The sequence below is a fragment of the Prionailurus viverrinus genome, chromosome A3 (assembly GCF_022837055.1).
Source record: "Prionailurus viverrinus isolate Anna chromosome A3, UM_Priviv_1.0, whole genome shotgun sequence".
Taxonomy (NCBI): domain Eukaryota; kingdom Metazoa; phylum Chordata; class Mammalia; order Carnivora; family Felidae; genus Prionailurus; species Prionailurus viverrinus.
In genome coordinates, this window is record NC_062563.1 from 114,882,604 (window position 1) to 114,898,049 (window position 15,446).

General features: G+C 39.8%; 1 protein-coding gene across 1 annotated transcript in view; it reads right to left on the reverse strand.

Moving 5' to 3' along the window:
- YIPF4 (Yip1 domain family member 4) overlaps positions 1-15,218 on the reverse strand; it is a 31,040-nt gene extending 15,822 nt beyond the window's left edge. Inside the window, exon 1 of the mRNA XM_047853254.1 lies at positions 14,907-15,218. Coding sequence (XP_047709210.1) covers positions 14,907-14,985 — 79 coding nt within the window. The 5' untranslated portion in view covers positions 14,986-15,218. The remainder of the gene's footprint in view (positions 1-14,906) is intronic.
- Between the last annotated feature and the right edge of the window lie 228 nt (positions 15,219-15,446).

Consider the following 15,446-nt stretch of genomic DNA (forward strand, 5'->3'; position numbering starts at 1 on the left):
CAGCTCTAAAAAGGAGTGAAGAGGGGTGCCTGGGTGGCTTAGTCAGTTGTAAGTCCAACTCTTAATTTCAGCTCAGGCCATGATTTCACAGTTCACAAGTTTGAACCCTACATCAGGCTTTGCAATGACAGCATGGAGTCTGCTTGAGATTCTCTCTCTTCCCTACCTGTACATGCCTGCTCTAAGTAAATAAATACAAATTTTAAAAATCATTTTTAAAAAAATAAAAGGAGTGAAGAGATTCAGTTATGGACCTTACAAAATAAATTCCATTCATAGTTTCAACTGTGCCTTAGAGATTACAGATAATCACACTTGTACAAACGCCCCATTTTCTGGTTGGGAAAAAATGAGAATAGTAAAGGACTTGAGGTCATACAGGAATTAAGAAAAAAAAATCTGTAGGCACAGACAATATGCAGTATTAAACAACCATCAATGCTGTTAACCAGAAGCCACATGACTGGAGTGGTACTTTAGAAAATAATCTTGGGGCGCCTGGGTGGCTCAGTTGGTTGAGCATCTGACTTCAGCTCAGGTCATGATCTCACAGTCTGTGAGTTCGAGCCCCACGTCAGGCTCTGTGCTGACAACTCAGAGCCTGGAGCCTGCTTCGGATTCTGTGTCTGCCTCTCCCCTGCTCATGCTCTGTCTCTCTCTGTCTCAAAAATAAATTAAAAAAACATTTAAAAAATTAAAAAAAAAAAAGATCTTAAGATTCTCTCTCTCCCTCTGCTCCTCTCTCCTGCTTGTTCGCCCTTTCTCTAAAATAAATAAATAAATAAATAAATACATACATACATACATACATACATACATACATTCTTTCCAGGTTTAACAGTATATGATTCTAAAGTTTTTATAAGGGAGTTTACTCAGCTATAAGTAAAATGCAAGGCCTTTTGTATTCACTGTCCTTCCCTACTTAGTTTACAAATAGTCCCTGTAAATACTATCATAGATTCTTGTGATTAAAATATTCTCTGAAATTACTTTCTGCTTGTTTTAATCTAAGTAAAAAAAAAAAAAAAACTCCAAAGAGGTATAATTTAACTATAATTACATTTCACTAGGTACAAAGAATGCTTTTCTTGATTTAACAAGAGGAAGATTTTGATCAGGAAGTCATTAGTATGGCAGCGTCATTAAAGGTTTTAGAGTATGAGGCAGGAAAGGACCTTGACAACTGTTTCCTGGCCTCCAGAAAGGACTGCACTTAAAATTCTTAATCTAAACAAACAAAAGATATATAAATTATGGTGCAAAGAAATACTCTGATAAAGAGTCATATGGTTAGCAGTCTGTCATAGCATGGATGCCTGAACCTCAAAAAGACACCTTTAGCTTAAGATTTTGTAGTATTTTTCATTCCATTTTCATAAAGCAAGAAAAGATGACGAACATATGCAAGAATGCCAGCAATAGCAGTTTCACACGTCCCTTAGTGCCCCCAAAATATAATTAGGTGTAGGTACAAAAAGCAACAAGAAATGTCCAAAAAACTGGTAGTTAGCCTAACATGTTAGCAAGTTAACAAGAATGTCAGAAAATAACAAGATTCCCAACTACTCCAGGAGCACCGGTATCTTAAGTTAAACCAGAGTGAGAACCAGCTAGCTTGGTTGTCAACTCTAGGATAGGTATTATAAAATATTAATTTTAAATTATTTCTTACTATATATTTTATAATATTCTTGTCATTTGCTAAATAAAAACATGTAAAGAGAATAAGTGGATTTAAAAGAAAATAATCTTTGAATAAAATCTACTGCAAAAGAAAATCTTAAAAATGTTTCCACTTCTATTTGCTGAGAGTGAGGAAGATCAGTAAATTTCAAGTTTAACAGAAAGCCACCTGGAAAAACTACAGGACAAGATTTACTAGTAATTCTCCCTTCCTTTAAACGCCAAGTGTAGGGGCACCTGGGTGGCTCAGTCGGTTAAGCATTCAACTTTGACTCAAGTCATGATCTCACAGTTCCTGAGTTTGAGCCCCACATCGGGCCCTCTGCTGTCAGCACAGAGCCCACTTAGGATCCTCTATCCTCCCTTCTCTCTGCCCTTCCCCTGCTTGTGCTTTCTCTCTCAAAATAAACAAACTTAGAAAAAAAATAATAAACTCAAGTGTATCACTAGGTGAGGGATCTTTTCTCTGAATCTTCTCAGTCTAACAACTTCACTTGGAAAGATGAGTAAGAACTCAGTGCTGTAAGATAGTATACTCAGGATGAGATTTACTGTTCTGCTGCTAGATGAGTTCTAGATTTCTGAGAAAGAAGAATATCCTGCAATGAACAATACACATTTTGTTGATACTTTTTAACTTCTTATATGTGTGAAGAAGCTTTTTCTTATTTAACAAGCAACAAGAATGAGGATAAAAACCACCGCATTTCATTGGAAAATAAAATCCATGTGTGCTTAAATCTAAAACAGAATTGTATATTTGTGCAGCACAACAAAACAATCACATGTTTGGGGTGCCTGGGTGGATCAGTGGGTTAAGCGTCAGACTTCGGCTTAGGTCATGGTCTCGTGGTTTCTGAGTTTGAGCCCCATATCCAGCTCTGCTTCAGATTCTGTGTCCCTCTCTCTCTCTACCCCTTCCCCACTCACACTCTGTCTCTCTCTCAAAAATAAACAAACATTAAAATAAATAAAAATAAATTTAAAAAACAAGCACATTTCACACTGAAAGGATAAAGTCCATTCTTCCATCTTAGTTATAAAAACATTTTGGGTGCTTTGGTGGCTCAGTCAGTTGGCATCTGGCTCTTAGTTTCCACTCAGGTCATGATCTCACACTTCATGGGTTCCAGCCCCACAATAGGCTCTGAGCTGATGGTGCAGAGCCTTTTTGGGATTCTCTCTCCGCCCCCCCCCCCCCCCCATCTCTGCCTGTCCCCTGCTCGTGCTCTCTCTCTCAATAAATATAAATTTAAAAACTTTTAAAATTTACTTAAGAAAACATTTTAATGCTTGCATAGATCAAAGAAAGAGATCAAGAAACCAATGCAAGTACATAATGATTGCTAGGTTCACATTACAGTTTGATGTTATTCCATAAGAAAAAATTTTAAAGCCTCTTATAAAACTGTATCTTAGGTTATATTCTTATTCATAGTATTTTGATTTATGGTTTTAATAGCCTTACTATTCGATATTGTAAATTTTTTATATCGTACATATTAATCAAAATCAATTAAATCAGGGCTACTGACTGCCTCAGTTGGAAAAGCATGTAATTCTTGATCTCAGGGTCATGAGTTTGAACCCCACAATGGGTGCAGGGATTACTCAAAAAAATAAACTTAAAAAAAATCAATTAAATCTCCTGAACCTACCTTTGGAAAAATTAAATCTCATTTTGGCATAAACATCATTTAACAGAAATTTCTTTTGTTTGCCTTATGAGTCTTTTAACTGAACCTTTTATTCTGAAATAATTGTAGATTCACAGGAAGTTGCAAAAATAATACAGAAAGGTTACATGTACCCTTCATCAAGCTTCCTCTAATGGTACCATGTCATAGAACTATCAAAACCAGGACACTGACATTGGTATAGTCTGCAGACCTTATTCAGGTTTTACCAGTTTTATATGCACATATTCGTGTATTGTATATACTTCTGTGCAATTTTATCACCTTTGTAGATGTATATAATACCTTATGAATTTAAAATATATGAAAATAAATAGTTTAATTATTTTAAATGGTAAACTTTGCTTGACCACCTTTTTTCTCCCCATGAATGGCTGGCTAAAATGTCATTTTTAGGACAGCAACATGCAGAAGGTTGAAACTAGACCACTTTCTCACACCATTCACAAAAATAAACTCAAAATGGATAAAGGACCTAAATGTGAGACAGGAAACCATCAAAGCCTTAGAGGAGAAAGCAGGAAAAGACCTCTCTGACCTCAGCCGTAGCAGTCTCTTACTCGACACATCCCCAAAGGCAAGGGAATTAAAAGCAAAAGTGAATTACTGGGACCTTATGAAGATAAAAAGCTTCTGCACAGCAAAGGAAACAACCAACAAAACTAAAAGGCAACCAACCGAATGGGAAAAGATATTTGCAAATGACATATCGGACAAAGGGCTAGTATCTAAAATCTATAAAGAGCTCACCAAACTCCACACTCGGAAAACAAATAACCCAGTGAAGAAATGGGCAGAAAACATGAATAGACACTTCTCTAAAGAAGACATCTAGATGGCCAACAGGCACATGAAAAGATGTTCAACGTCGCTCCTTATCAGGGAAATACAAATCAAAACCACACTCAGGTATCACCTCACGCTAGAGTGGCCAAAATGAACAAATCAGGAGACTATAGATGCTGGAGAGGATGTGGAGAAACGGGAACCCTCTTGCACTGTTGGTGGGAATGCAAATTGGTGCAGCCGCTCTGGAAAACAGTGTGGAGGTTCCTCAGAAAATTAAAAATAGACCTACCCTATGACCCAGCAATAGCACTGCTAGGAATTTATCCAAGGGATACAGGAGTACTGATGCATAGGGGCACTTGTACCCCAATGTTCATAGCAGCACTCTCAACAATAGCCAAATTATGGAAAGAGCCTAAATGTCCATCAACTGATGAATGGATAAAGAAATTGTGGTTTATATACACAATGGAGTACTACGTGGCAATGAGAAAAAATGAAATATGGCCTTTTGTAGCAACGTGGATGGAACTGGAGAGTGTGATGCTAAGTGAAATAAGCCATACAGAGAAAGACAGATACCATATGGTTTCACTCTTATGTGGATCCTGAGAAACTTAACAGGAACCCATGGGGGAGGGGAAGGGGAAAAAAAAAAAAAAGAGGTTAGAGTGGGAGAGAGCCAAAGCATCTAAGAGACTGTTAAAAACTGAGAACAAACTGAGGGTTGATGGGGGGTGGGAGGGAGGGGAGGGTGGGTGATGGGTATTGAGGAAGGCACCTTTTGGGATGAGCACTGGGTGTTGTATGGAAACCAATTTGTCAATAAATTTCATATATATATATATATATATATATAAATAAATATAAAAAGTCATTTTCAGAGCACCTGGGTGGCTCATTCATTTAAGGATTTGACTTCAGCTTAAGTCATGATCTCACAGTTTGTGGGTTCAAGCCCCGCGTTGGGCTCTGTGCTAACAGCTCAGAGTCTGAAGCCTGTTTCGGATTCTGTGTCTCCCTCTCTCCGTCTCTGCCCCTCCCTGACTCATTCTCTAGGTCTCAAAAATAAATAAATGTTTAAAAATGTTTTCAATAAAATAAATTTAAAAAATTTTTAAGAAGTCAGTTTCAACTTTATTAATATTTTAATGTTTACCTTATTTCTGACAGAGAGAGAGAAAGAGAGACAGAACATGAGCAGTGGAGGGGCAGAGAGGAGACACAGAATCCAAAGCAGGCTCCAGGCTCTGAGCTGTCAGCACAGAGTCCAACACGGGGCTCGAAGTCACAAACCGTGAGATCATGACCTGAGCCAAAGTTGGCCGCTTAACCAACTGAGCCACCCAGGTGACCCTCAACTTTCAAACAGGGAAGAGAAGCTATTCTTGCACACCCATTATATGCCATGTATTACACTTCATTAGCCTATTGTATACTTGTGATAATATCTACGTGGATATGATTTTTTTTGTTAAAGTAGAAAGTTTTTAGAAAAAAGAAACTAACAATTCCTTTGTCTACACTACTAACTTGTATCAAACTTAATATCCTTTCTGGGGAGGGGGATCTTCACACAAAGAGTAGGCTAAACGTTTGGCCACCTTGACAAAAAATTATCATTTACTCATGGGCTCCTGGGTGGCTAGTTGGTTAAGTGTCCGACTCTTGGTTTCAACTCGGGTCATGATCTCACAGTATGTGAGCTTAAGCCCCATGTCGAGGTCTATGCTGACAGCGAGGAGCCTGCTTGGGATTCTCTCTCCCCACCTCTCTCTGCCCCTCCCCTGCTCACACTGCCTCTGTCTCTCTCAAATAAATATATAAATAAACTAAAAGAATTATCATTTACTCAAAAGAACACTGATAATTATTGGATTATTATGGCTACAACTTAGTGATTACAATACTGTACTGTAAGTTGTAGATACTATGATTCCTATATAGGAGTGTCTTAGCCTGTTCAGGCTGCCATAACAAAAAGACCATAGTCTGGGTGCCTTATAAACAATAGAAATGGATTTCTCACAATTCTAGAGGCTGGAAGTCTAAGATCAGAGTGCCAACAGAATCAAGTAAGGGCTCTCTTCTGCCTTACAGACTTTTCCTTGTACCCACATACAGGAGTAGGGAGTAATAGGGAGCTCTGTGGAATCTTTTATTAACAGCACTATTCCCATTTATCAGGGTTCCACCATTATAACCTAAGTACCTTCCCCAAATCCCCACCTAATACTATTACATTGGGCATTAGGATTTCAATATAATGAATTTTAGGGAGACCCAAACATTCAGACCATAACTGGGGGTAAGAAGACTGAAGAAGGCTGAGCTCAAAAAGCAAAAATTGAGCCCAGTCTTCTTATATCAACTTATATAATCAACTATCAGCTTAATGTTTCTTTTTAACTATGTCCAAAGCACCTAAAATTCAATATTCCAAAACTACATTCTTGATATCTAAGGTCTTCCTCTAGTTTCTTTCAGTGAATGATACCATTATCCATCCAGCTGGATAAACTGGAAGTTCAATTATCCTCGACAATTTTCTTCATTCACATGCTCCCTGCTCCATCCAATCCACCATTAAATTGTTACTTTCACCTCTAAATATTTTTGAACCTGCCCACTGTTCTCCATTTCTACTCCCAGCACAAGCTATAGAAAACTATGACTCCTGCCTGCATGACTATAATGGTCTACTGACTGCTTTCTCCCTAGTCACTCGTGTCTTTGTCTTCTTCCAATCCATTCTCTGAATTGTAGCCAGAAGATTTTTTAAAAAAATAATTTTTAATGTTTATTTTTGCGAGAGAGACAGCAAGTGGGGGAGGGGGAGAGAGAGAGGGAGACACAGAATCCAAAGCAGGCTCCAGGCTCTGAGCTGTCAGCATGGAGCCAGATGCAGGGCTCGAACTCACAAACTGCAAGATCATGACCTAAGCTGAAGTCGGACGCTTAACTGACTGAGCCACCCAAGCGCCCTGCCAGAAGATTCTTTGTAAAATGCAATTCCTTCACTCTCCTGGTTAAAATCCTTCAGTGGCCTTCCACGGCTTTTTTTAGCTCACGTCCAAAAATCTCTATGCACCCTGCCTACTTCCCCAGAACAATTTTCTGCCCTTCCCCATCTGTGCTCTGGCCACACTAAGCCTCTCAGTTCTTTGAATGAACCAGGATCCCCTTTATCTCAGAAACTTTGTACCAAGCTGTTTTCTCCAACATCACATAATTAAATGCCACCCATTCTTCAGTTCTCATATACTTGCTTCAGGAAATTTTCCTTCATCTCCCAGACTAGATTCCTTTCATAGTCCTCTGGACTTTTCCTTCACAGCGTTTATAATAATATATTTGTGTGATTATTTAATATCTGTAAGTTCCATGATGGCAAGAACTAAGTGTTTTTGTTGTAGTTTTGTTTTGAACATATCTCCCCAATACTTATAACAATGCCTGACCTATATGGTAGGCAACTAACAAATATGTAGTTCAACAAATGTTGAGTTAATTAATGAATGGAAGGGAAAATAGCTCCATAGAGTTTAAATCAATAAATGACATTAAAAGCTTTTAATAAAGCAAACATACAAAATTGGACTTGTATTTTGGAAACATAATCTTGGTCACACAATGGAAGACTGATTTAACAGGGGAGAGATTTGCACAGGGGAGTATGGTCAGGAGGCTACGGTATAGATGAGAAATGGTAAGAGCTCAAACTAAGGCAGTGTCAGTAGAGGAGGAAGAATAGATTCATTATACAGTTATTCTGGAGCTAGTCTGAAATAGTTGATGACCAACTCAATATTGAAAAAGTGAAAGAGACTAGAGACAAGTTTCTGCCCTTTGCCAAGAGGAACTATATCACAAACATTAAGTCACTTTCACTTTAGTACCTTCCCTGTTTTCAATATTAATCAATTAATCTATCAATAAATATTTATGAATTACTTAGCTTATTTCTTTAATGCCCTGACAGTGATATAAAAAAAGTGAGATACTTTGAGGAGTTTTTGTTTGTTTGTTTGTTTGTTTTTACTTTGAGGAGTTTACAATCTAATTGATAGTACTATATATCCAAACAATGGAACATAATTCATCCAGAAAAGGGAACAGTTACTAACACAAGCTGCAACATGGATGAAACTTAAAAACATTACTTTGAGTACTGAGTAAAAGACACCAGACAAAAAAAGTCACATATTATCCCACTTACATGAATGTCCAGAATAGCCAAACCTATAGGGACAGAAAGTAAATTAGTGGTTGCCAGAGGCTGGGAGACAATGGAGAATAACTAAAAATAGGTATAGGTTTGCTTTTTTGAAGTGATGAAATGTTCTAGGGTTAGACAGTGGTGGTGGATGCACAACTTTATAAATAAACTAAAAACCACTGAATTGTATGCTTTCAAAGGGTGAAGTTTATGGTATATAAATTATATCTCAATTTAAAAATCTAATTTAGATAGCATGTAACATAAAACCCTATTAGTACTGTAAAACACGCTCTTCTGTAGGTAAATGACAATGCAAATTGCCAAGTGATCACAGGAGCCAAAGGAGTAAATAGGCCTAAGTTACTAGAGAGGTGGTCAGGAAGACTATGTAGAGGTAGAACCTGAATTTGGCTATGAGGGATAATGGGATCAGCAGTAAGGGAATGAGAAGAGAAATCATTCCAACGAAAAGAAATGGCAGGGAGAAAGGCATAGAAGCTGCAGGCTTCTGTTAGGCAGAGTTTATCTCCAAAAGCTGCAGAAGATAGAGTGGGGACAAATTGTTAAGAGTATAAAATATCGGGGCACCTGGGTGGCGCAGTCGGTTGGGCGTCCAACTTCAGCCAGGTCACGATCTCGCGGTCCGTGAGTTCGAGCCCCGCGTCAGGCTCTGGGCTGATGGCTCAGAGCCTGGAGCCTGTTTCTGATTCTGTGTCTCCCTCTCTCTCTGCCCCTCCCCCGTTCATGCTCTGTCTCTCTCTGTCCCAAAAATAAATAAACGTTGAAAAAAAAAATTAAAAAAAAAAAAAAAAGAGTATAAAATATCAAGTAAAAATCAAACTTGTCTTTAGAAGTTAAGTGTTTCTTTATGCATATTCTGCAGAATCTGGATCCTGTGACATGCTCTTCACAAAAGGCTTTTGGTGTTCACTGAGTTTGGAAAATCCTGTATACTACAACCCCCACTTGAGTTTAAAAATTTTTTTTAAATATATTTTTCGAGAGAGAGAGAGCAAGCACGGAGGGACAGAGAGAGAAGGAGAGAGAAAATCCAAAGCAGGCGCCGCACTGTCAGTGCAGAGGCCATCACATGGTCGATCTCACAAACCGTGAGATCATGATCTAAGCCAAAATCACGAGTTGAATGCTTAACTGACTGAGCTACTCAGGTGCCCCAAAGGCTCTGGGAGTTCTACATTAAGGAAACTCGTTTACCTTAGGTTAACACATCATTTGTCATGTGTCAAATTTATGTTGTCATGGAACCTTCCCCCCTGGGCAACACTGCTGAAGATGGAAGGAAGCAAGCAAAATGCCAAAGAGTAGGGATTCTGGATGCTGAGGAAACAGGAAATAACAGAGATAGTATGGCTGTGAAAATTTTACTTAAAAATTTAATTTAAAATCCTGTAATTTAGGAGGGGACCTGTGATGGTAGAGATGTAACAAACAGAGAAGAAAGAAAATGCTAGAGAGAAAAAGTGAAGAGAAAGAAAAGTTCCACAAAAGGCAAGAAGATATGAGCATAAAAGCACTAGTAGAGGGTTATCCTTTTAGAAAAGAGGAAAGAAACCTTTTCTTTAAGATTTGCAGGGAAGATGAATGTTTCCATATAGATACAAAGATACTTAGAGGTACAAAAATATGAAGATGAGAAAATGTCTATCCGGTGGCTTACATCATCTTTCTTGCTTAGTTGTCTGTGTTCATGACTTTCCAACTACTTGTTTAATTCTGTTGAATTAGTACTGGCTTCAGTTTTAGAAGCACAACACCTTTATCTTAATCAAAAAGTATCACATGGTCATTCATTCATCATTGACTGAATTCCTGCTGTATGCTGGGCTCAGTGCTAGGCAGTGGGTATGAGAAAAGCGCAGCTTCTAACCCTGAGAAGCTCATGGTCTAAATCAGCATTGTTTTAGGTCTGTGAAGATTAATAACTATAAGACATGGACAGCCTCCAGCATGTATTGTACTGGCACAGTTCTTAAGTGAATGCTCTTTCCCCTTTCAACTGGAAGAACGCCTACTTATCCTCCAAAATATACCTGATCTGTCCCCGAATACTTCCTTGATCCTTTCCTGCAGTTAACCACTTCCTCCTTTGAACAATACTTTCTATAGCATTTATTATGTACAATGAAATTTATCTCTTATTAGACTATTTCTTGGTGCCAGGGACTTCCTCATATGCAGACCCTAACACATGGAGGCACTTATTCCATCCTATATATATAAAACATTATCTATCCTTCAAAGTTAGGCAAATTATCATCTCCATTAAACTGTCCGTGATCTTACAGCTAGAAAAAATTTCCTCCTCTTCTAATCATTCATAACATTCTTTTTTAAAAAAATTTTTAGGGGCACCTGGGTGGCGCAGTCGGTTAAGCGTCCGACTTCCGCCAGGTCACGATCTCGCGGTCCGTGAGTTCGAGCCCCGCGTCGGGCTCTGGGCTGATGGCTCAGAGCCTGGAGCCTGTTTCCGATTCTGTGTCTCCCTCTCTCTCTGCCCCTCGCCCGTTCATGCTCTGTCTCTCTCTGTCCCAAAAATAAATAAACGTTGAAAAAAAAAATTAAAAAAAAAAATTTTTTTTTAAACATTTATTTATTTTTGAGACATAATCGTTCATAACATTCTAAATCAGTGCTTCTCAAGCTTTAATGTGCATATGAATCACAGCAGGATCTTATTAAAATGCAAATTATGATTAAGGCAGACTCTGTATTACTAAGTGCTCAGGACATAAACCAGGCAAAGAACTACTTATTTATCTGATACGAAATAAAGTCAAAGGATCCCTAAAAACTTCTATACTACACTTTACATATACATAATGGTATCATTACACTGTTGCATTTATACACATGCATTTCAGTACTGCGTTTGGATATAGTTTTATACCATAGACTTGAATGATTCAGCCTGGGTTTCACTACTCGTTTATTGGCTGATTCACACATAGCTCATGCGTTTTTAACTTGTACTTATGGAACTTGCTTTTATACACATTTTAAATAACTCACATTATGTATGCTATTCATTAAAAATTTTTCATTAAAAAAATTTTTTTTAAATAAGTAATCTCTGCACCCAACATGGGGCTCAAACTCACAACCCCGAGGTCTAGAGTAGCATGCTCTATGATTCAGCCAGCCAGCGTCCCTGCTTTTCATTTTATTTATTTATTTATTTAAAAAAATTTTTTTTTTCAACGTTTATTTATTTTTGGGACAGAGAGAGACAGAGCATGAACGGGGGAGGGGCAGAGAGAGAGGGAGACACAGAATCGGAAACAGGCTCCAGGCTCTGAGCCATCAGCCCAGAGCCTGACGCGGGGCTCGAACTCACGGACCGCGAGATCGCGACCTGGCTGAAGTCGGACGCTTAACCAACTGCGCCACCCAGGCGCCCCTTTGCTTTTCATTTTATAGAAGACAATACGGAAGTTTATAGAAACTCTGTAACTCGCCCGATATCACATCACTACTATAAGGCTCAGGACTTTAACTGAAGTCTGCTGGCTCTAAATCCAGCAGTTTTTTAGTTACACTATACAAAATGTGCTAAGTTTTATAGTCCCAAGTATCAATGTCATAGGAGATAAAAGAAAGGAAGAATCATTTATCCCTTCAACAATTATTTTCTGATGTTTATAGTCTGGATTCTGTGGCAGGTGCTGGGACACAGAAACAATCAGGGAAGTCTGTTTCTGACGGACAGTTAAGCAAGGTTTCCCCAAGGAATGAGCATGCCAGTTCAGTGTTAATTCTCAACTTCAGGTAAGGAGCAGAAAGGCATTCGAAGCCTGGGGACTAGGATATGTATAGGTGTGGAGACAAACACTGAGTGAGGCACATTTTAGAACAAAGGATATGTGTGCATAAATAGTGTAGACCGGTATCATTAAGAAAGACCTGGACAGAATCTAGAAGGAAGGTACACTGAAAATACTCATGGTTAGAGAAAAGGCAGGAAAAGGGAGAAGAAAGAAATTACATAATATGCTTAAGAACCAGGGAAAAGACCTGGAGTTACAGAGTCAAATTTTCATGTTAGAGAACAATAAAAACTAAGTGTGGGGCCAGTTAATAGTGAAAAATAAGTAGCAGCAGCATTGCTAACATGTACCAAGCTCTTAACTCCACCAGATACGGTACTAAGTGCTGTGCATTTGCAAAATATTTGAGCACTGTGTATTAATTCCCATTTTGTATATGAGAAAGTTGAAACTAAGAGAGGCTAAATGACTTGGGCAATATCATATAGACAGTAAGTGGCAAAACCAGGACGCAAACCCAGGACTCTTAACACTATTCTTCAGATACACTATTCAATTTATAAAAATATTTAAGAAAGCAGCATCACAATTTCACTAGCTCTTAATTCAGATCCTTCATGCAGAGGTTACTGAACTTCTCTAAGCCTCATTTTCATGACAGAATACAAGAATAATGAAGCTCAGCAGAATTCTTATAAAGATCAAACAAGTTATTTGCTTAAAATACTCTATAAATTTAAACTGTACAATGTTATATGCCTGAGGGTATTATTAGACATATATCTATCCTTGTCTATACATCCTCGGTATCCAGGAAGCATAGGTATCCTTAAAAGGCTAAATGGAGAAGTTCGAATAAACCTTATATCCGTTAGGTTTACTTATTCCAGGCTTCTTGGTTTCGTGTACAGAGTCAGAGGGTTTGCTTGTTGTATCATTGTTAGATTTCTTAGGTGTATTTAAGAGAGGTTATTCCAGGGGCGCCCGGGTGGCTCAGTCGGTTGAGCGTTCGGCTCCGGTCATGATCTCGCGGTCTGTGGGTTCGAGCCCCGCGTCGGGCTCTGTGCTGACAGCTCAGAGCCTGGAGCCTGTTTCGGATTCTATGTCTCCCTCTTTTCTATGTCTATATGTTTCTCCCTCTATTCTATGTCTCTGACCCTCCCCTGTTCATGCTCTCTCTCTCTCTCTCTCAGTCTCAAAAATAAATAAATGTTAAAAAAAAAAAAAAAAAGAGAGAGAGAGAGAGAGAGGTTATTCCCGGGGGCAGGGGAGGATAGGAAACATATATACATAAATACACGAGTTTGAACAATAATTCAAAATTTTTGAACAATTCAAAAGGCCATGTTTTTAAGGTCTGGAAAATTAAATTTGATATTCCTCCCGAAGCACTGTGCTACCAAGTATAAACAAATCGAAATCTTTTGGGTTGCTGTATTTCACCAAATATTCATATTAGCTTTATTTATTTATTTAAAAAAATTTTTTTAATGTTTATTTATTTTTGAGAGAGACAGAGACAGAATGCGAGTGGGTTAGGGGCAGAGAGAGAGAGAGAGAGAGAGAGAGAGAGGGAGACACAGAAGCTGAAGCAGGCTCCAGGCTCTGAGCTGTCAGCACAGAGCCCTATGTGGGGCTCCAACTCACAAGCTGTGAGATCATGACCTGAGGTGAAGTCAGATGCTCAACCGACTGAGCCACCCAGGTGCCCCTATTCATATTAGCTTTGAAATAAATGTATCAGCTATGTTCTCCACGATAAATAAAAAATTTTTTTTCCATTTTAAGTTACGACCAAAACTACAATATTATTTTTTAAACAACGCCACTGCGAAATCAAAACAAGGAAAACAAAACAAAGGAAAATAAGCTATACTAACTGATGCACTCTGAAATCAGATTTCTGAGCAAACGTTAGGCTCTCTAGATTGAAATTTCTACAGCTTTATGCATACTTTTTTTTTTTCATATAGGGCAGTAAGTCTAGTCGTTGGCAAATAATTGGTGTATACAGTCTAATAAAATTAAAATTCGAAGCCGACTAGCAGAGAAAGAGTCAGGTCAGAAAGAGTCTGGTAAGGAACAGAGAAAAGGAGGAAAAACTTTCCTACGATGTAAAAAAAGAAAAATCTCTCCGGCACAACGGCTTCCTCACAACAGCACAAGGAAATACGTAGATGCCCTTGGGGACACCTAACTGTATTACAAGAACTTCCAAACACACTTGGGCCCGCTTCTCTGAATATTGAGGTCAAACACTACACAACAGGAGGAAAACTGGGACGTAGGCAGGATATCGGAGTCCATACAAAACACGAACTCCTCTAAGAAGTTTGTATTCGCAGTGCCGAATCTAACATCGGCATAAAGTTCTCTCTCGGTAAATAAGAGAGGAACACAGCTCTCCTACCTCGTTTTCATTCTTTCATACCCACCCTCGCCAACTGGACCACTCCTTTTTTGATTAACAGCAAGTCATCGCAGAAATAAAATCTTACGGTTCCGTGGGCCCCGCTGAGGTGTGGGGAGAGCCAGAAGCCAAGTGAGTAATCTGGGACGCCTTCCCAAAGCCCTCCGTCTACTCAGGCCCCCTCGGAAGGCCGGGCAGGCGCAGAGGGCTCGAGTCCCCAAGCGGCTCCCTGCCGGTCCCCACCCGGCCGCAACCGCCTCGGCACCACAAAGAGCCCACCGCGTCGCACCCCGCGTCCACCTGGGGCTCAGGCTCACCTTCCGCGTCTGCCGAAGAGACAAAGGTGAAGTCCCCGTTCGAGGGGGAATACGCCGGGGGTGGGCCCGGCGGCTGCATCTCGCGGCCCCTCCGAGCCGGCGGCGGTGGAGGAGGCTGCGGCTGGGCCCAGGCCCCAAGGCGGCCGCGACACCGGCCCGCACGCGCGCCCTACGGTGAGGCCCGCGAGCCGGGAGGTGCAAGCTGGGAGCGAGGCCGGAGACGAGCTGCCCCCGAGTCTGCCCCACCAAAGTCTCTTAGGTGGCGGCCGCCCAAACACCACGACGCCGGCGCCCTGACAGGACCATAACAGTGACAGCGCCCCTTGGATTGGCTCTTTGTAATGTGCTTTCCCATTGGCTCCTGGAGGAAGGTTCCGATTGGGTCTCCCCATTGTTGATTCCGGAAGTTGACCCAAGGACAGGAAGTTCACTTCTAATTGGTGGGACCTCTAGGTTTCCCCAGCTTTCTTGGCTGTTATTTTTTACTTGACGTGTCTTCTCTTGTGGCTTTTCTTTATTTCTTTCGTCCGTTTTTGTTAA